The sequence below is a fragment of the Nyctibius grandis genome, chromosome 15 (assembly GCF_013368605.1).
Source record: "Nyctibius grandis isolate bNycGra1 chromosome 15, bNycGra1.pri, whole genome shotgun sequence".
Taxonomy (NCBI): Eukaryota; Metazoa; Chordata; class Aves; order Nyctibiiformes; family Nyctibiidae; genus Nyctibius; species Nyctibius grandis.
Genome location: NC_090672.1, coordinates 12,431,326 through 12,451,498, shown reverse-complemented (window position 1 = coordinate 12,451,498; position 20,173 = coordinate 12,431,326). Strand labels below are relative to the sequence as shown.

At 66.3% G+C, this 20,173-nt stretch overlaps 3 protein-coding genes across 3 annotated transcripts; 1 reads left to right on the top strand and 2 right to left on the bottom strand.

Annotated features, from left to right (window-relative positions):
- Positions 1-1,003: 1,003 nt before the first annotated feature.
- Positions 1,004-4,026, top strand: BTBD17 (BTB domain containing 17). Its single transcript, XM_068413514.1, has 3 exons — positions 1,004-1,097; positions 2,297-2,573; positions 2,943-4,026. Exons 1-3 carry the CDS (start codon positions 1,004-1,006, stop codon positions 4,024-4,026), a joined length of 1,455 nt encoding a protein of 484 aa, XP_068269615.1.
- Positions 4,027-5,588: 1,562 nt separating this feature from the next.
- Positions 5,589-11,072, bottom strand: DNAI2 (dynein axonemal intermediate chain 2). The gene is made up of 13 exons (XM_068413571.1): positions 10,890-11,072; positions 10,638-10,799; positions 10,416-10,537; positions 9,683-9,825; positions 8,891-9,004; positions 8,319-8,458; positions 7,958-8,080; positions 7,342-7,565; positions 7,013-7,148; positions 6,353-6,499; positions 5,952-6,170; positions 5,778-5,867; positions 5,589-5,597 (listed from the first exon to the last, which is right to left on the bottom strand). The coding sequence occupies exons 1-13, from the start codon at positions 11,070-11,072 to the stop codon at positions 5,589-5,591; spliced, it is 1,812 nt and encodes a 603-aa protein (XP_068269672.1).
- Positions 11,073-12,086: 1,014 nt separating this feature from the next.
- On the bottom strand, positions 12,087-19,748 carry TTYH2 (tweety family member 2). Its single transcript, XM_068413211.1, has 14 exons — positions 19,620-19,748; positions 18,882-19,054; positions 17,885-17,996; positions 17,250-17,470; positions 17,072-17,167; positions 16,919-16,991; positions 16,735-16,804; positions 16,501-16,556; positions 16,324-16,416; positions 16,147-16,239; positions 15,913-16,055; positions 15,594-15,779; positions 15,435-15,513; positions 12,087-13,862 (listed from the first exon to the last, which is right to left on the bottom strand). Exons 1-14 carry the CDS (start codon positions 19,746-19,748, stop codon positions 13,782-13,784), a joined length of 1,605 nt encoding a protein of 534 aa, XP_068269312.1. The 3' UTR covers positions 12,087-13,781.
- Between the last annotated feature and the right edge of the window lie 425 nt (positions 19,749-20,173).

Here is a 20,173-nt window from a genome sequence, read left to right as displayed (position 1 = left end):
AGGAGGGGGGGGACAGGCGCTGCCCCCCGCGGGGTCCTCCTGCACCCTGAGGTGACCTCGCGCATTGGTCCCGGGGCTGAGTGAGGTGCCCAGGGGGTAAGGGGGGGCTCCTGCCCGGCATGGCAGCCCCCCGCCACCTTCACGGGGAGCCCTGGCAGTGGGCAAGGGGCTGCCGTGCCCGGGCGAGCCGGGCTGCTGCCATCTGCGGGGTCTGTGCCCCCGGCTGTGTCCTGGCTGCGGGTCCCGGTCCTGGCTCCCACCCCGTGATGCCACCGGGGCCAAAAGTGGGGTGCAGACACCCCCCCGCTCCCTCCCTGCTGGCTCGGGCTTCACAGAGGGGTGCCCATCGCCCGCAGCAGGGTGGGGGCACCCAGCACCACCCCCAGCCGCACCAGCCCCGGCGTGGGGCACCAGGGCTGCGGGGGGGGGACGACAAATGCCAGCCCGGCCCCATTGCGAAGCCCCTCAAGAGCCGCCGGGACGGGCGAGGTGCCAGCGGAGGCCGGCACAGGGCACTCGCACCGCGCAGGCTGCAAAGGCTGGGAAAAGGGCAGGCAGCTCCTGCCGGCAGCCCGGATGCCATGGTGATGGGCTGCTGCCGGCATGAATACCCATGAGCCGGGGAGGGGGGAGCGGGGAGGCCATGCCGAGCTGTGCCCTGAATGCAAAGACCCCGCTGCCGTGTCCCCGGCGGCACAAAGGGCTGCAGCACGGCATGGCACGGCACGGCACGGCATGGCAGCAGGTGGCAAATGGAGGTGCCCCCATGCCATGCCTGGGCTCGCCGGGGCACCCCATCACGCCACCCCAGGGTGCAGGGCTGGGGTCGGGGTCAGGGTGGGATGGATGGGGGCTGGAAGTGGTTCCCTTGGCAACGGCCGGTCCCAGTTTCCACCAATCGATGTGGCGGCGCGGGCTGGGAGGGCTGGTGGCCTACATAAGGGCCAGGCGGGCACCGCGCACCCGTGCCGCGCCGAGACCCGGCAGATGCGCTTGCGAAGCCATGGCCAGGCTGACGGGCACCCAGCCCGGGGCCGCCCGCCGCTGGGGCTGCACCGCTGCTGCCTTCCTCCTCCTCCTCCTCACCGTGCAAGCCGGTAAGGGTGGCTGTGGTGGGGGGAGGCGTGGAGGGGTCCCTGTGCCGTGGGCCTACTGCCCTTGCGGGGTGCCACGGTGTGGCTCGGCCACGGTGCCGGTGCCCGGTGATGCCCGCGGGAGGCTGAGCACGGCTCTGCAGCAGCCGTCGTGGCTCCTGGGGAGGGATGGATGTGGCCGCTGGACGTGCCATGCCCCGTGGCCGTGCCCCACGGTGCTTGGGATGTGCCAGGGGTGAGAGCCGGGCTGTGCTCCCCGCTGCCCAGGGAGGGCTCGGTGCCATGGGCAGAGACATCCAGCACCGCGGGGCGAGGGGCTCCCGACCCCCTTCCCCTTCCCCGCTCAGCCGGGCTTAACCCAGCCCTGGGGAAGGGTGATCTGCCGTGGGGTTTGAGAGAGACGGGGCCAAGGATGCTCCGAGGAGGGGGTGGGAGTTGTGCCAGGCGTGAGGGAGAGGAGGAGGAGGAGGAGGAGGAAGGCTTCCTGCACCTGTGGGAGCATGGAGACCTCTCCCTCGGTCCCCATCCCCGCTGGGAGCCTGGCACTGGGGGGACACGGACGCGGGGGGACGGTCACCCCTGGCACACGCAGCCAGAGGAGGGCAGCGAACCTTGGCTGGGCAGGAGGTGCCGGTTCGCGGTGCCAGTGCGGAGGCAGAGATCACCCCGGCAGCGGGCACGGCACGGCCCCTGCCAGTGCAGCGGCACCGACCCACGGTGATGCTGGGGCAGCCAGTGTCCTAAGGCTGCTCGGACCACGGGGACCCCGGCCCTGGGCGCAGGGACAGAGTGTGCGTGGGACGCGGGGGCTTGGGGGCAATGCCCAGGGCTCGCCCTGCCCGCAGCGGGGATGCAGTTGGGGCTGGCAGACCGGGCTGCGAGCCAGCGCTGCCTGGCACAGGGCCATTTCCCAGCACGTCCCAGCCTGGGACATGGTGGTCTCACCCCTTCTGCTGCAGGAAGGCAGTTTTTTGGCTCCCAAGGACACAAATGTCCCCGTGTCCCCTCGTCCTCTTCACATCCCCTTGGCACCGGGCAGCCCTTGGGCACTGCGGGGAGCAGAGGGAGGATGTGCACAGAGCCAGGCTTCCCCGGCCCCCGTTAACCACGCACACCCCACGGCTGGCCCCGCTCTGCTGTGCCCCAGCACCCCGTACCCACTCCTTGGGGTGCAGCGCTGGGACGGTCCCATCTCCCCGCAGCCCAAAAAGCCGACCTTAGCGGCGACGCCGCGGCCGCCACCATCAACCACTCGCCGACGCTGCTGCAGCGGCTGCAGGAGCTGCTGCAGAACGGCAACGGCAGCGACTCGGTGCTGCGGGTGCGCACGGCCGCCTCCGACGAGGCCAAGGTCTTCCACACCCACCAGCTGCTGCTCAGCCTCCAGAGCGAGGTCTTCGAGAGCCTCCTGCGCAACCAGAGCGTCGTCACCCTGCACGAGCCGCCCGAGACCGCCGCGCTCTTCGAGAAGTTTATCAGGTACGTGGGGACCCCGTGGGATGGGGACATCAGGAGGGACACAGTTCCTCTGGGGACCAAAGGAACCCCATGGGATGAGGACATCAGGAGGGATGCTCCTCTGGGGACCACGGGAACCCCATGGGATGAAGACATCAGGAGGGACGCTCCTCTGGGGACCATGGGAACCCCATGGGATGGAGATGCCTGGAGGGACGCAGCCAAGGAGGGGAGATGCTCCCTTGGGGACCACAGGGACCCCTCAGGATGGGATGCCTGGTGGGATGCAGCTTCCCTGGGGATGGCGCTGCCAGAGCCCCAGGTTGGGCAGAAGATTGGGAAGGGGATGGGGAGGGGACACCAGCATGACCTCCCCGTACCCCGCCCCAGGTACCTGTACTGCGGCGGGGTCTCCATCCTGCTGCACCAAGCCATCCCCATGCACCAGCTGGCCAGCAAGTACCGGGTGTGGGGGCTGCAGCGCGGCGTGGCCGACTACATGAAGAGCCACCTGGCCAGCGAGTCGAGCCAGGGCCACGTGGTGGGCTGGTACCACTACGCCGTGCGCATCGGGGACGCGGCGCTGCAGGAGAGCTGCCTCCAGTTCCTGGCCTGGAACCTCTCGGCGGTGCTGGGCAGCGCCGAGTGGGGCTCGGTGAGCGCGGAGCTGCTGCTGCTGCTGCTCGAGCGCTCCGACCTGGTGCTGCACAGCGAGCTGGAGCTCTACACCGCCGTGGAGGGCTGGCTGGGCCGGCGGCAGCCCGAGGGGCCCGTGGCCGAGCGGGTGCTGCGTGCCATCCGCTACCCCATGATCGCGCCCAGCCAGCTCTTCCGGCTGCAGGCGCAGTCGGCGGTGCTGGCACGGCACCACGGCGCGGTGCAGGACCTGCTCTTCCAGGCTTTCCAGTTCCACGCCGCTTCCCCCCTCCATTTCGCCAAGTATTTCGACGTCAACTGCAGCATGTTCCTGCCCCGCAACTACCTCGCGCCCAGCTGGGGCTCCCAGTGGGTCATCAACAACCCGGCGCGCGACGACCGCAGCATGAGCTTCCAGACCCAGCTGGGTCCCAGCAGCCACGACGCCGGTAAGAGGGTCACCTGGAACGTCCTCTTCTCGCCCCGCTGGCTGCCCGTCAGCCTGCGCCCCGTCTACGCGGACTCGGCCTCGGGGGCCGTCCAGCCGCCGGCTCGCATCGAGGACGGTCGCCCCCGGCTCGTCATCACCCCGGCCATGAGCAGCCCCGACTTTGCCGGCGTCAGCTTCCAGAAGACGGTGCTGGTGGGCGTGCGGCAGCAGGGCCGCATCCTGGTGAAGCACGTCTACAGCTTCCACCAGAGCTCGGACGAGGTGGCCGACTTCCTCGCCCACGCCGACCTGCAGAAGCGCACCTCCGAGTACCTCATCGACAACTCCCTGCACCTCCACATCGTCGTCAAACCCGTCTACCACTCCCTCATCAAGGCGAAGAAGTAACGAGGCAGAGATGGGTCCTGCAGCCGGACAGACCCCAGCCCCGTGGTGGGGCTCGTGCTTGGTCCTCCTGCTCATAAGTAGACCGAGATCTCCGTGCCAAGGGGCCCCGGGGCTGCTCTCTGCCACACACCCCTCCCTGATTGTCCCCCTGCCACGTCCCGTCCCCATCGCCATCCCTGGGTGCCTGCGGGGAACTGGGGGACACTGGGAGCCCCCCAGCCCCGTGCGGGTGGCGCAGGAGGCGAAAGGTGCAGCCCATGGCCACAAACCCCAATGGCGAGAGGATGGGGACAGGGACAGCCCAGCCCTCCTGCGGTGCCACCCCTGTGGCACTGGGGTCCCTCTGCCAGCACGGGTCCCCGGGCAGCAGCACCCCTGGGCGCGGTGCTGAGCTGGGCGCATGCCCGGGCTGGGGCTGTGGTCCGGCTGCCCCCCGACTTGGGGGACCATCCCTGCTCACGGCCGGTGGCTGCCCCGTCCCTGCCTGGGCACCTGCCACCTCCTTCCTAATAAAGGCAGAAAACGAGTATGGGGGTGTCTTTGGGGGGTCCCTGTCCCCAGGGCCGGGCAGGGGCACAGCAGTCACCCCGCGCCCCGGCTCAGCACGTCTCCTTTTAACGTAACCCCATGGAAGGACAAATGCCCGTCCGGACGCCCTGCGCCCAGGCGGCCCCAGAGGTGCTGGGTGGGTGGCTGCAGCCCCCGGGTGCTGGGCACCCACAAGGGCCCCTCCTGGAGCAGCCACATGGCTCCGGCTGGGGTCCCTGCCCGGCACGGCTGCGTCCCTCCCGGGGGACTTGGGTCCCTGCCTCGGGGTGGCTTTGGCACAGGGAGGGCTGGCCCCCCGCCCTGCTCCCTGCCCCTCGCCCCCAGCCGGGTTGGCACTGGGGGCTGCATGGGGTGCCATGGAGGATGCTGTGCGGTGCTGGGGCTGGCAGGATGGGTGCTCAGCCCGCTGCCTTGGCACAGCGTCCAGCCCCTCTCCGGCAGCGCACTCGGCTCAGCACCGGTGACTCCCTCCGTCCTTGCCGTCGGCCCTGGCCCCGCCGAGTGCCAGCCGTGCCGTGGGGCGAGCGCGCCTGGGGGCTCGTTAATAATTGACGGGCGGGCGAGCAGCAGGGCGGCTGCTGGGTGACACCGGCCGGGCCGTGTTTACCCAGCTGCAGGGAGAGCGGCAGGTGGGGGAGCGGGGCTGTGCTCAGCGCCACCCTCCTGGTTCCCTCCTGGGAAGGGGCATGGTGCTGCACCCGGACCCTGCTGCCACCACAGCTGTGGTGCTCCTCGGGCTGGGGACACACTGAGGGACATCCCAGTGCCACCGGCGCTCTGCCGCGGTCAGCAGCCAGCTTTGATCCGTGGCCTGGCCCGGGGAGAGGAGATGGAGAGCAAAGGATGTGACTTTCCCACCCTCCGCTCAACCCTGCTGTGACAAAACGGGAAAGGTGACGTGCAAAGCTCCGGTTTATTCTCCCAGAAGAATAAAAACCTCAGGAGGGCAAAGGGCCAGAGAGCACGTGTGTGACCAAGGCGAGGTTCTGTGCGACCCACTGGTCCTGGCTTGGCTACAGCGCCTGCGGAGGGAGCAGGCGTGGGGTTCGGGAGCTGCGCGGGGCCCCCACTCGCCGCCCCACCGAGGCAGGGACCCCATGAGCTCGGCACGGCTCGGGCCAGCAGCCTCAGCCCCACGCGGGCCAGGGGGCAGCGACCCCAGCCAGGAGGGGGGAAGCAACGCAACGCTGGAGCGTGCTGACCTTGGCAGCGTCCTTCTCCTCCTCCTCCTCCTCGGGCAGCTGGTTCCCTTCGCCCTGCGCAGCCGCCTCCTCTCCCGCGTGGCCTCTAACCTGCAAGGCAGAGCCTGTCCCCTGTCCCCCGCCCCATGGCAGGGTGTCCCTGCTGCGGTTGCTGGTTTGCCCCATCCCCAGTACCTTGCCCGGCAGGCGCGGGGCCTCTGCCTGTGCCCTCCTCTGCAGCTCCTCTTCGATGACCTGGAAGAACTCCGTGCGGACATTGTCGAGCACCTCCTCGGGACTCTCCACCGCCTTCTCCTCCACCTCGGGGCCCTTCAACTTGGCACGCTCCTTCAGCCGCATTTCCCGGTGGTAGGCCTCCAGGACCTTCTCCTGCCTCGTGTCCCGCTCGAACATCTGGGGTGGGGAGGGGGGATGAGAGGTGCAGGGCGAGCAGGGGACAGGGACAGCGCAGGGCTCGCTGGCAGAGCTGCTGTGCGCGGCGCCGGCCACGTGCCAGCAGTGCCGAGGGCTTTGCTGTGGCCCGGCACAGCGGCTCGTGGCCCGGCACAGTGGCTCGTGGCCCACAGCACACGTACAGCGGTGATCAGGGCCTTCTCGTTCCTCTGGAGGGTGCAGAGCCCCGAGGAGATTTCCAGCAAGGTGACGGTGCCCAGCTTCGAGCCGCAGCCGACCACGCACCCGGCGTTCTGCAGGCGCAGGCTGGAGAGGGGCTCGTCGCAGACCTGGGGAGGGAGGGTGGGCGGGCGGTGGCACTTTGTGACTAAAGATCACCAAGAAGCAGTGGCCACAGCCCACATCAGTACGTGTGACATCTCCTAAGAAAAATAACACCGCACTAAAGCACCTCTAAGACCTGACACAAGCGTGAAACAAATTATTGCAGAAATACAACCGTCTCCAAGCTGCCTTTTAAGGAACAAACCTTCCACGTAGGGTAGCAGAGAATAACAGAAAATAAAGGTACCCCCGACGTGATGCCCCAGGGGGGGAGTCAGGCAGGACGAGCTGGCAGAGGCAAATCCACCCGGCTGCCAACAACAGGAGCCTACGTGCGGATTTTTGGGCACGCTGGGCTCAGCTGCTGCTCAAGGGAGCTTACCCCGAGCTCCACGCAGGCGGGGTGGGACCCTGTCCCCCGGCTCTGCGCAGGGCAGGACAGAGCTGCCCGTGCTGGGTGTGGGGCAGCCCCCACTCCCCTCCCAGGGCGAGGGACCCGGAGCCGCTGGGGACCCAACCTGCAGGCTGAGAGAGGGGTCGTTCTGCTTGAAGAGGAAGTCCCAGACGTCCAGGGTCCCATCCGAGCGGGTGGTGAAGAAGACGGCTGGCCTCACAGTGCTCCAGCACCCGTCTGTCAGGTAGGAGAGGTGGTACCTGCCGCAGACCCGATGCAGCAGGGATGGGCTCGCAGCCTCCATCCCCCTGGCCCCGATAGCCCCTGGCACTGCTCCGCCTCAGTGACCGTCCCACCACCATCTCCCTTGACCTTGCTGCCCCAAACACCCACTTCCACAAAAAGGAAGATTATTTTTTTTTGCAGGGCAAACTTTCGCACCCCGACACCTACTTGGTCCACATAATTGGTGATTCCTTGGTCTCCTCCGACCAGATTTGAGCCCTCCAGTCGCCCACCGTCAGGAAGACTTTGGGGTAGAAAGGGTTCCTGGCCAGCGCGTAGACAGGCCCGTGGTGGCCACTGTAGGTGCTGGTGATTTTTTCGGCGGGTGTCTTGGCCTTGCGGTTGCAGGTGATGACAATGCCCTGCTCTGTGCCCACCATGAACTTGGTGGGCTGAGCGTGGGAGCAGGAGAGAGCGGCCGTCAGCAGGCTGGGGACCCCGCGGCGCAGGGGCAGTGGGGCACCAAGGGGCTCTGCTGCCCGGGCCGTGGCGAGCCCGCTGCAGCCAGCGCCGGGGGGAGAAGGGAGCCCTGGGACCTGCCGTGATCTTGGGGGGGTTTAGAGACCGAAATGCCAGCAAGATCCTGCGTTTTGGGAGCACATCAACCCCTAATTCTTAAAGATGGGTGACAACGTGCTGCAAGCTGCAGCACGGTGCTCTGGGTCACTCTGGGTGTCAGATGCTTGTGCCGTGCCCCTGGGGGCGACTGGGCACTGCCCTCGGCGCGGTTCGGCTCGGTGGTGAGCAGGCAGGGCAATCTCGACGGCAGGGCAGGGGGGCTCACCAGGGTGGGCTCAAACTCCAGCGTGACGGCACCCAGAGCGTTCTTCAGCAGCCCCTTCCGGGTGATGTCCAGGACCAGAGTCTCGGTGGGCTCGGAGAGCTTGCGGATGTCCCACCACATGACCTGCACGGGGCAAGCAGCAGGAGGAGGGGGCTGCAGGGCGGGGGCTGCAGGGCAGGGGCTGCTCCCGGCTCAGCCACGGATGCTGGGGTGCCCCTGTGCCAGCCCGCGGTGCCAGCCTGGGGGCCTGGATCCCACGCTGCTGTGGCTGGCGCAGGCAGAAGCTCTTTTGGGCTGTCAGCGCCTGCCAGCGCGGCTCCTGCGGGAGTGCCTGGCACCCTGCCCTGCCCCTGCCCTTTACCTGCCCGTCGGTGGAGGCTGAGAAGAACTCGGTGCCCGTTTTGGACCGCAGCCAGACGGCTCCATACACAGGGTCCCTGTGGCTCACCTTCATGGCGGACACCTCCACGGGCAGCCCCCCTTTCCTGGTGTCCCAGTAAGCTGGGAAGGAAAACGAGCTGTGAAGATCTGCACCAAGGGGTTGGAAGAGCCCTCTGGGCTCATCGAGTCCAACCATGGCCCTGACACCACCATGGCAACTAGACCAGGGCACTAAGTGCCATGGCCAGGCTTTTCTTAAACCCCTCCAGAGATGGTGACTCCCCCACCTCCCTGGGCAGCCCCTTCCAATGGCTAATGACCCTTGCTGAGAAGAAATGCTTCCTAATGTCCAACCTGAACTGCCCCTGGCCGAGGCAGTAACAGAGCCATAAAGGGAGCTGGCAAAGAGAGGCCCTTTTCCAAGCACCTGAAACACCAGCACAAGAGCTGACATGATGTCCTGTGTGAGCGCAGCCACGCCAGGAGCGGGCTCTGGCCGAATGCAAATGAAGCCTCGTTAGTACGGCCTCACGCCTAATCCACCTTCCTTACCAATCTGCCCGTTGTAGCATCCTCCCACCAGGACGTGCGAGTCTTTGGGGTTGTATTCCAGGCTCACGAGAGGGGATGACGGCTCGAGAACGAGCTCGGGCTTGTTGGGGTTCTCTGCCAAGAAGGGATGAATGAAGAGCAAAGTGCGAAGGCAACGTGGAGGGGGAGCACCCCCGCCTCTAAACCAGCCCACTGACACCGCACCCCGCTCCCGTGCCTGGCTCCCCGGCACACCGGCGCTGGCCCAGCCACGCTGGGTGAGCTGGCCACGTCCCCAGGACACCTCACCTTCACCAGGGAAGAGAGCTGGCCTTGTCCTCGCCTGCCAGCCTGGGGACAGACACTGGTGCCCCGACCCTCACAACTCCCCCCCCGCCTCTTCTTTGTGTTTTTCACTCCAAAACACCACAGGTCTGAGAGAGTCTTTGGCAGAACAGGGCAGTTCTCAGCCTGGGCTTGTGCTGCCTCTCTTTTTTTGTCTTAATCAAGCACAAGTGAACCATATAAACACCAGAACCACATAAGAGGAGTGTTGCTCAGCTGCCTGTTGTGGTCGCATGCGCTCGAGCTCATGAAGTCATGTCGTGGGATTTTTAGTGGTTATTTTCCACCTGTTGGGCAGCTTTCAGGGCCCATTTCTCCCCTTCTCTGCATTGATCTGTGGGCAAAGCAGGAACCGAGCCCCTGTTCACCCCCTCCGGAGCGCTCTGAGGCTTCATTATGCTCTTTGAAGACACAAAGTGCTTCCGCAGCGGCAGCATTACTGACTGGTGGGTTTTCACTTCCCCTTACCAATATCCCAGATGTACGAATCAAAGCTCATGTCTTTCATGTTTTGCTGCAACTCCAGGCTGGAATAAGCCACTGCCAGTTTCTTGAACACGTTGGGGTGCCAGGAGAGATATGTGGCCGGCCTCTTGGTGACGTTTGGATCCCTTTTTTGATAACGGGACATCAAAGACAGGCGTTAGTTTGTGCACAGCTTTGTCGCGCCCTGGGACGACTGTGTCCCAAAGGAAACTGGGGGAATCGCAATTAAAACAAGTTGCAGCCCTTGAGCTTTGAGTGCAGGAAACGATTCTCTCGGGGCTTGGGCGGGGGGAGAAAAGTTGATGATTTAATAAAGTCTTTCCAGTTACACGTTTCTAAGAATCCAATTACGTTACTGGATTTGACTTCTAGAAATGACCTAACAGCCCCTGACATTTGAGAATAATCTTTGAGGTACCAAAAAAAAGAGAAAAATTCCTGTCTGAAGCACGGTTAGAAGATGCTCAGAGCTGCGCCTGTCCTTGGACCATGGTACCTCTCTGCAGAGCGCCTGGGCAGGGCGGAGGGCAGGGAGGGGAGGAACAGGCAGAGTTACGGAGCAGGGGGGCTGCAGCAGGTCTCTCCATCCATAAACCGCTCCAGCACAACCCTAAAGCCATGGGCTTTGCCACCTCCCGTGTCTCCAAAGGCAGCTTAACACGCAGTGGCCCGCCGTGGATCTGGAGAGCCCGGTGAGCCTGGCTGGCTGTGCTACCTGATGACATTGATGATTTTTGCGGAGGGGCGCTCGTCTTCCAGCTCTGCCAGCTCCTCCTCTCCAAAGTACTCCTCGTAGATGTTGATGGCGTTGTTCTGCTTGACGCAGTGCTCCATCAGCTGCAGGGAAAGCACAGGCAGAGGCCGTGTCTCGGCGAGGGAACCGCCAAGGGGGTCTCTGGGAGCGGGGGACGAGGAGGAGGGACGGGCAGGGCCTTACGGTGCCGAGGTTCATGATGGCGTTGACGTAGTTTTCATCTTTCTCCACTCTCCTCCGGAAGCGGGTGGTCTGTTCCACCTCCTGTGAGTCGATGTCTTTGGGCCAGCCACCTTCTGCGTGGTTGATGCCACGGGATTCCACCTCCACCTGCTCGGTGTTGACCTGGGGGGTGGCATGGAGAAAACAGAGCAAGAGCTCGAGCCGGACGGGCACAAACCGCCCCTTTCCCCTTGGTACGGGCACAGCCCTCACCTCGTGCTCCGACATGTCGCTGACGTGCTGGACGGAGGTGTGCACGGGGTTCCTCAGCACGAAGGCGTCGGCCATGCTGGGGTCGGGGAGGATGTCCACGGTGACCGTGGCCGGGCGGTCGGAGAAGTTGCAGGGCCGGCCGAAGTCGCTGCGCCGCCGCGTGTACACGTACGTGATCTCCATGGCGCCCCTGTCTCTCCCCGGTGCTGGGAGTCCTGCTCTGGGGGGGCTCTGAAAGCGATCGGGGGGCTCCGGGACGGCCCGGCCTCACCGGGAGCCTCGGGCAGGGCCGCGTCTGCCGTTGCCCGGCAACGCCGGGGCCGATCACGTGACGAGCCGCCGCCATATTGGCGAGGTCAGGGCGGTGGCGTCACGTGACGGAGGCTGCTGGCCGCCATGTTGGGAGGGCAAAGCCTGGCTAATGAGGGGGGGCAATTAGCACAGAGGGGGCAATTAGCACAGGGGAGTGGGGGTGGCAGCCGGGCTGGGGCCCATCTCTGTGTGTGTGTGGGGGACTGGGCCCTCCAGCCCCAGCGAGGGGAGCCCAGCCCCATGGCGGGGCCACCTTCTGTGCCCCCCAGACCCCTTCTGCCACAGCCCTCGGCAGGGTGAAGCTGCGCCATTGCTGGCGGAGCAGGCTGGGGACTGGGCCAGCCACGACGTCCCTGCGGCCGGCACGCCTGGGCCCCCCTGGGGCCGCAGCATGCAGCCATGGCCGCAGGGGTGCAGAGGCCTGGGGGGTCCAGCGCCTTGCCCGGTGCCCGTCAGCAGCCCAGGGCTCACACCATGTCACCCAAACCACGTGCTCCGGATCGCTCTGATGTGACAACGGCTGGGAAAGGAGCACGAGATGCAGCTCTCGACCCCCATTCCAAGGGCACCCTGTGACCCTGCGGTCGCCTTCCAGCAGCGCCAGCCCTCCCCTCGTACCGGGGACACGCATCCACGCACGCTGCACCCCCAAAGCCTCTGTGTCCCCCACTGCTCCCCAGCACCTGAAATGGTTCCAGCTGCCCCCCGCCACAGCCCAAACTGCAGCCACGGGACTTAAACCCAATTAAAAAACACTTTGACTTCATAGAAACGCTGTGACCAGTGCTTGGAGCGAGGCGTTTGCCCTGGCCACGAAGAGTCCGGGCCTGGCAGAGCCGGCACACCGGGATGGGGTGGCAGATTCAGGGTAGCTGGAGGAGATGATAAGTTTAGTACAAGTGTTTATTGTCTTTTCCCCAGAGAGTACATACAAATCGGGCCGGACTCCAGCTCCTAAGGCAGAGTCCTACTGAGGTTAGTTCACATGCGTTTAAAAACAGCTCTGCTACCGGTACCGTTACAGCGAAACATTAAAAGCTGGAAAAAAAACATATATTAAAAAAACCCCTGGAAGTTTCCAACAGCAAGTAACGCTAGTCACACGTACCACGGACAGACGGCGACAGGGGATCGAGGGGTATGTACAAGTTATCTTGGAAAGACACAGTGAGTCCCTGCTATCGAGTAACACCCCCCCAACTCGCTCGAGGGGGCCAGCCTGGCCACCCTGGGGTCTGCCCAGCCACAGCACTGCTAGCCAAAGCAGGGGGGGCGATGGATAACCACTACCAGCAGCACAGAGGGTGGCTGCTAATTGCAATCAGCCAGGGAAAGCCTTTGCCCACCCACAGCAGGGTACAGCCTTCGCAGGGAGGAAGAGCCCTGGAGCGAACCCAGCCCCGACTAAGCCACCACCACAGTGCCAAATGCGGTTACGAGAGCTGAACTGACCCTGGACAGGGGGAGAGGGCAGGAGAACACCCACCACCCTGTCTGCACCCTTTGGGCTGGGGGATCTGGGTCCATCCCCAGTCGGTGGGATGGAGCCGGTTCCTCTGGCTCCTCAGCCCTCAGAGCTGCTTACCCTGAAACCTTGGCAATGCCGGGCAGGGTGGCAGGGCCATGCCCTCCCCTCCCTGGGACTGCACTCTGCCCCAGGGATGCCTGAGTGGTCCCTAACCCTCTCCCAGGGGATCTGTGGTTACTCCAGGGCCACCCGGCAGAAGGAGGGGAGCCTGCCCCAGCCCACGCTGCCGGCCTGCCCGCCCCGGGGAGCCGCACCACCACAAAGAGCCTACCGAGCAGCCAAACCGCTGCTACCAACATGCACTGCAGTAAAACCACGTCGGGACAGAGGCAGCGAGTCAAACCGTGCCTCTGCCCTGCAGAGAACTCATAAAACCCAGGAGCAAAGCAAAGGAAAACCAGCACGGCCAAACCATCCCTAATTCTACAGCCTCCGAAGCTGGGGCAGCTCCGGCTAGAGGGCAGCGAGGGGAACACGGGGAGCCAGCTCTGCCCGTGCGGAGGGAGCAGGGTAGAGGGGAGCAGCCAGTGTCACTGTCACGGGTGGCAAAGCCACCCCTGGGCATCGGGAAGGGGCTGGGATCACTAGTGGGTGGTACTGCATTGCTACGGGAGCGAAGGAGCCGCTGCCCCGGACCCCTCCCCGAGGGGCTGGTGCTGGGGAGTAGCCCGTGGTTGGCTCCGCAGGCCGGGGGAGCTGGGGAAGGCTCCCCCTCTGTGGCATCAAACATCCCCGAGCTGGTGCAGACGGGAAGGGAAAGGAGAAGCCGACACGGAGGCATGAAGCATCTCCGGTCCTCCCGGTGCAGGCCGCGGCGCTGCCCCGCTGCTGGCCGGGGTTTGGCCCCGGAGTTGCTGTTGGCCGTAAGGCAGGAAGACTTGAGACCCAGCAGGAGCTGCCGAGGGGGAGAGGAGGGTGCGCAGAGCACGCGGGGGGCACGGGGCTCCCCACTGCCGGGGCTTCCCACCGCGTCTTTTCCAGGTGTCTTTGGTTTCCAGGACGGAAACGCCGGCGGCATTTTCTCCTCCCGCGAGCTGCTCGGGGCGAGCGCGTTAGGCTGGGACCTCGGTGCCGTGGTGCCTGACGTGCTCATCGGTGACCGACAGGTAGGTGGCTCGCATGCTCGGGGAGTACTGCGGGGAGAGGAGACGGGGGTCAGCACACCCCCAAACCACGGCGCGACCCACCGCCGGCCACGGCCAACCCACCCCTGCGCCGCGCTGCTGGGCTGGCAGAGGAAGCCCGAGGATGGAGAGGGAAGATTGCTTCCCCTTTGTGCTAACCCCTTAATTAATCTGGGCTGCCGTGGGGAACGGGGGCAAACCCTGCTCACAGCCCCTTCGAGGGCTGGAGGGGAGGAGAGCCCCAGCTCTTGCCGTGAGCCCCAAGATGCTTCATGGCTCTGCTTTGCCCCTTCCTGCACCGAGACGTCGGCCACACTCATCCCCCACCTTCCCGACCCCGCAGGCACGAGCGGGGCTGGCACGGCGGTGGGGCCGGACAGCTTTTAGCCCTGACACAGCGGGAAGGGGGTAGCTGGAAGCCCACGGCAGAGGCCAAACCCTCCAGCCCGCCCGGCCCCGCCAACGCTGCAGAATTAAATGTCTCCAGCGTGCCGTGGGAGCGGGGGGGCACCCGGCCAGGCATTAGGGAAGATTATTCTGAGTTTGTTATTTTGGACCATGAAAGTCCTTCCTTGGGGATGGGAATCCTGGTTAAATGAGACCATTCAGGGCGGGGAGGAGTGCTCAGATTAATCCCCCCCCCCCGCCCCGAGGAAGCGGCTCGCCAGCTGCCAGCTCTGCGCAGCGGGGTCACAGCCTCCCTCCTCGCCTTCACCTGGGGCCAAAATCCTCCCCAGAAAGCCCACCACAGGGGCCCTGCTGCGGCAGCGTCCCCAGAGCCCCCGCCCCACCGTGGGGGGAGCTGGGGGGGCATCACTGCTTCGCATGGAGGCAGGTTAAATGCTGTCAGAAAGGGAAGGGGGAAAGCTGTGCTGAGAAGGGGACGGAGACGGGGACCATTTCCACTCCCCACGCGCAGGAGCTGCAGATCCTCTCCTACCTGGGCCACACTGGGGCCAAAACGTGGTCCTGTCCCTCCCAAGCCCCACACGCTCTTCCTAAAAGCAAAGCAGCCCCTGGGAAAGGGGATGGAGGGAGGCACCGAGGAGGGGAAGGAGGATGGGAACGCGGCCACTGCCCCAGGACAAGGAGGGAGAAGGAAGCGGCTGAACTTACTCTTGATGGGCAACTTAGCTCCGAAAGAATTGATGCAAACAAAAAAAATAATAATAAAAAAAAAGAAATGAAAAAGTAAAGCAGGTGTTAACAGACAGGGTGGGTTAAAACAAACAGCAGGGAAATGTAAACATGCACGGGTGACTGCGACAGCGTCCTCTGAAAGTCAGAATAAATAAGAAATAAAGCAGAGAGCAGCTGAAGGGAAGATTATTTTGGTGGTCTCTCTCCACAGCCTCCGTGGGCTGGCTGAGCAAGAGGAGCTTGCAGACAGGGCCCGTCCTGGGCACGGGCAGGAGGAGGGGGCCAAGCTCACCCGTCCCCGTCCCCACCCTGGCAGACCTTGTCGGTGCCCCGGGGCGAGCGGCTTTCCGGCAGCGCAGAGGGGCTCCTCGCCACCCGGCTAACAGCCCCCCGGCCCGTGGGGCGTCACAAGAAGGACTTGGCCTCGTCTGTCCACCGTACCGTGGGAGGAGGAGAGCCTCTGCCGATCAGGGGGACGTTCTCGTAGCGCGGGTTTCCACCGAAGAGCACGGCTTGGTTCCTGGAGGGGGAGAGCCCGTCAGAGCGGGGGCACGGCGAGACCCCCAGCCCGGGGTGACGCTCCGAGGAACGGGGTCTCACATGTACTCGGAGATGGGGGCGTTGGAGATGGTCTGCGCCGGGGGGTGCAGGCTGCTCTGGCTGCCCAGGCTGCTGCTGTAGCTGCAGAAGCTGCGGAGCTGCCCCCGCGCCGGGTTGTGGGTGGCGATGCGCCGCGCCTGCGGGTTGAAGGGGTCTTCCTCGTCCATGTCGTCATAGTCCCGGTCCCTGCGGGGACAAGGCACCAGCGCTCACCCCTTGGCCCCAAAGGCAGCTCCCCCCACCCCGCCATGCCCAGCTGGTGCCACGCACGCAGCCCCGTGCCCCCCCTGATGCAGGCAGGGGCCGAGGGCAGACCCACCTGCTGGCAAAGTGCCTCCAGGCGCGCGGCGTGGCACAGATGATGGTGGAGAAGGAGGCAGCCACCAGCAGGGAGAAGAGGATCAGGTAGAGCAAACCCTCCACCCCATCGTAGCAGATGCCGATGAGGGCGTCCAGGTAGTCCTGCAGCGGGAGACGGGGCAGGGCAGGGCTGGTGGCGGCGGGGGGGACACCCCCAGGAGCTGCACGCCCCTGTCCTGGCCCCCCCCCTCACCTTGTGCAGCCCCCGGCAGTCCAGCATGGCCGTGAGCTGGTGCAGGCTGGTCTCTGAGGAGTTGAGGAGCTGCTGGACACCCAGCAGGTCTTTCTGTGGGAGAGGGCGGGGGGGTCAGGGCAGCACTGGGCTGGATGGGGAGCAGAAGGGGGGGCCCCGTCTCCCCCCACCCCGTACCTCGGCCGTTGGGAAGAGGGGCAGCGCAAACTGGATCAGGCCCTGGATCTGGATCTGCATGGTGGTGAGCGAGCGCTGGAAGACGGTGAGAGCCTGCGAGGGGGGAGCGGTCACAGAGCTGCCCGGGGCCGCCCCCCACCCCAGGCAGCACAACGTGGGGTGCCGGTGCCCCCGTACCTGCTGGAAGGGGTTGCTCAGGCTCTGGTCACAGTACAGGTAATAGCGAACCACCTCTGCAAAGCAAACGGGTGGTGTCAGCACCTCGGGGGGCAGAGAGCAGCATGGGGAGGGGGGGGCAGCATGGCAGCGGAGAGCTCTGGACCCCCCAAGAGCTCCAGGCAGGTTTTGGGGGAGCACTGGGGTCCCTGCCCCCAGCTCATCTCCGTGCCATACCCTGGGGCCAGCCCTCACCTGCGCTGATGTCACTCTCTGTCTGGTTTATGATGAACTTGTCCGGGGCCACGCAGAAGTCGCTGGTGCCCTGTGGGGACGAGAGAGACATTGTTGGGGGTGGGAAGGACGGGACGGGCACCCGCAGCCCCCGGCTCTGCCCCGGCACAGCCGGTACCACCCCTCTGCTCCCGGCCCCGCTCACCACCGCTGCCGCCGTGTCCACGGCCATGGAGGCCCAGCTGAGGATGAGCGTCAGCAGCCCGCAGCACAGCATCCTGCGGGGAGAGGGGTGAGCACGCCGCGGGGTCCGGCTCCGCCGCCCCGGCACCGCCGAGCCCAGCCACGGGGTACTCACGTGGTGAGGAGGCAGCGGGAGCGCTTGGCCAGCCCCAGGCAGGCCAGGAGGCAGACGGTGAGGACGAGGATGAAGAAGAGGAGATAAGCCAACCACCTGGGTGCAGAGGAAGGCTCCGTCACCCGCGTGCCCACCTCCCCAGCCCCGCCGGGAGATGCTCCGGCAGCCCAGCGCTCACCGGTAATACTCGATGTAGGCGACGTGGCCGGCCAGCACGGTGAGGTCGGCGCTGGTGCCCCCCCAGACGGGCAGCCCCGAGAGCTGCAGGACGATGCTGCCGCCCAACTGCTGCATGAACTTGAGGGTCTGCAGGTAGTCCCCCCGCGCGGCCAGCAGCTCGTTCAGCCGTGCCAGGTGCTGCTCCAAGCCCTCCTGCATCTGCAGCGTGGTGCCAGCCACCTGAGGACAGAGGGACAGTCACAGCCCTGCCAGGATGGCACCGGGAGCTTCCCCGCCGTCTGCCCCGCACCCGGCGGGGCCATTTGCCATTGTGGGGCCGTGGGATGGGAGAGCATCCCCCCATCAACCCCCCCGCACTCCAGCCACATCCATCCTGTGGGACAGCCCTGCCACGGCCCCACCGGCCCTTCCTGGCCACAAAGGCCCCATTCTGTGGGGTGACGTCACCCTCCCGCGCTCGGCGCGGCATGGCTGCCCCGGGGGCTCGGCCGGAGCAAGCAGGGCTCAGCCGGCATCACGGGACGCCTGGGTACCTCCAGCTGGATGCCTCCCCCCAGTGCTTTAACCAAACCCAGGACGGGGGATTGATGTGACCCCGGGGGACACGGAGGGGACCCTGCCCCATGGCCCTACCAGCGAGTCGATGCCGGTCAGGGTGTGGTTGGCGTGGTCCAGGGCGTAGAGCAGCTGGTACACCCCGTCGTTGGTCTCGCTGTTCCCATAGAAGCCGATGCCGACGGCCGCGCTGTGGGCAGAGAGGGCACCCCCAGTTAGAGGGGAGGGAAATGCTCACTGGTGGGGTGCGGACACCGGGGACAGGGGACACTCCCCAGAGCATCCCAGTTTTGGGGGACCGCCCCCCCTCCCAGCAGGGCAAAGCCACAAACAGGCTCGGCGTGGCTGTCGGGGGGGCTTCAAAGCCCCTCCGGGAGCTGCAGAATGATCCCGTTGCCCGCTGGCAGGCACCCCAGCCCTCCTGCTGTGCTTCGTGGGGTGCCCCGAGGCTGCAGGAGCAGGAGGACGCGGGGGGAGTGAGCCAAGCTCGTTAGTGCCGTTTCCCTGCTCCGTACGGCGCTCGCAGGCAGCCATCTCGCTCCGCCCCAGCAAAACCAGCCCCTTTGTCTGGCGAGCGGGTCGTGGCCGGGCAGCGAAAGGGCCCCGTGTCCCACCCCGTCCCCCTCTAGGCCTGGCCTGTGGGGGGGGCCACATGGGCCGGCTGGTGGGGGTTCCTCCTGGGCTGCCAAAAACCAAGGTGGGCTTGGAAAGACACCAGAGCGCTGCCGGGCAAAGAAGCGTCCCCTCACCTAATTGCTCCGGTCGCAATTAAGGCTGGGTGCACGTGGGACCTGCCAGCTGGGTCACGCTGCTGCCCACCATCTGCTCCGGGCTGGGATTAGTGGCCCGGCCCCGCTCCTGCCTGGGATTAGCTGGGAAGGCGGCACGGCCGTGGTGGGGACGGGGACAGGGCTGGCCCGCAGCTGGTCCCCGGGGTTGCCCCAGCATCAGTGGCTGCACAGAAGCAGGCAGGGACGGACCATGTTTAATTGCACAGATCTAATTAAAGCGACTCATGGCCGGAGCGTGGACCCCCCTCGGTGACAGGGGGACAGCACCAGGTCCCTGTCCTCACCAGCAGACGAGCCCAGCGGCGACGGCCGTCCAGGTGACGCAGCAGGAGTGGCGCCGCTTGGTTTCGGGCTCCTGGTCCCTCTTGCAGCAGCACAGGCAGATCAGGTAGACGGTGAGGAAGAGGAGGTTGAGGCCGAGGCAGACGGCGGCCACCAAGCCCAGGAAAAGCAGCGACTGGGAAGGAGAGAGGGGGGACAGTCAGCGCCCGTGGCTGTGGCCATCACGTGCTGCGGAGCGCCTGGCAGCGGGCAGGATGCGGCCACGTCCAGCACCCCACGGGACGGTCACAGAGGGAAAGAGGAAGCGTCCCTGTCCCCACGCAGGGCCAGCGAGTCGCCGGGGTGCAGCAGCCCCCCCGAGGGGTGCTGGGGCACCGCCGCTGCCCCCCCCTCATTGAGGGGTCACGGCGGGCCGTGCCCTGGGCGGGGGGGGCTGCAGTGGTGACGGTGCCAAGGCGAGGGGTGACCCCCCCTTTGCACCCCCCGAGGGTGGGGGGCTCTGGCAGAGCCGGTGCTGCCCGGTGGCAGCGGGAGGCCAGGGGTGGCGGTGGCCCGGCGGGGGGGCCCGGTGGCCCGGCGGGGGGGCCCGGGGGAAGAAGGGCGCTTTGTGCGGCCGCGGATCCGAGCTGGCGCCGGGCGCCGCCGGTGCAAGGAGCCATCGCGCCGCGGGCGAGGAGGGGGCGAGCCCCGCCGGTGAGCGGGACCCGGGGGCCGCGGGGAGGGGGCCGCGGCGGCGGTACCTGCTGGTAGTCGGGGTCCCGCGGGCGGAAGGCGGCGGGCAGCGGCTGGAGGCGCAGGCCGCGGTGCGGGAGCCCGTGCAGCCAGGCCGCCCACCAGGGCGCCAGGTAGTCGGCGCGGGCGGGCGGCATGGCCGGGCCGGGCCGGGGCCGGGGCTGGGGCCGCCGGTGGCGGGGGGCGTCGGACCGCCACACTCTGCCCGCCCCGCCCCGGCCCCGCCCCACACAGGCCTCGCCCCCGGCCCCGCCCCCGGGAGCGGGGACCGGGCACCGCGTGCCCGCAGCCCCTATAGGGCACCGCTCCCCACCCGCCCCGCTATAGGGCACCGCTCCCCTATCACCTCCCCGCTATAGGGGCACCACTCCCCATCCCCTCCCTGCTATAGGGGCACCGCTCCCCTATCACCTCCCTGCTATAGGGGCACCACTCTCCATCCCCTCCCTGCTATAGGGGCACTGCACCCCATCCACTCCCCACTATAGGGGCACCATTCCCTATCCCTGCCCTGCTATAGTGGCACTGCTCCCCTGTCACCTCCCCACTATAGGAGCAGCCT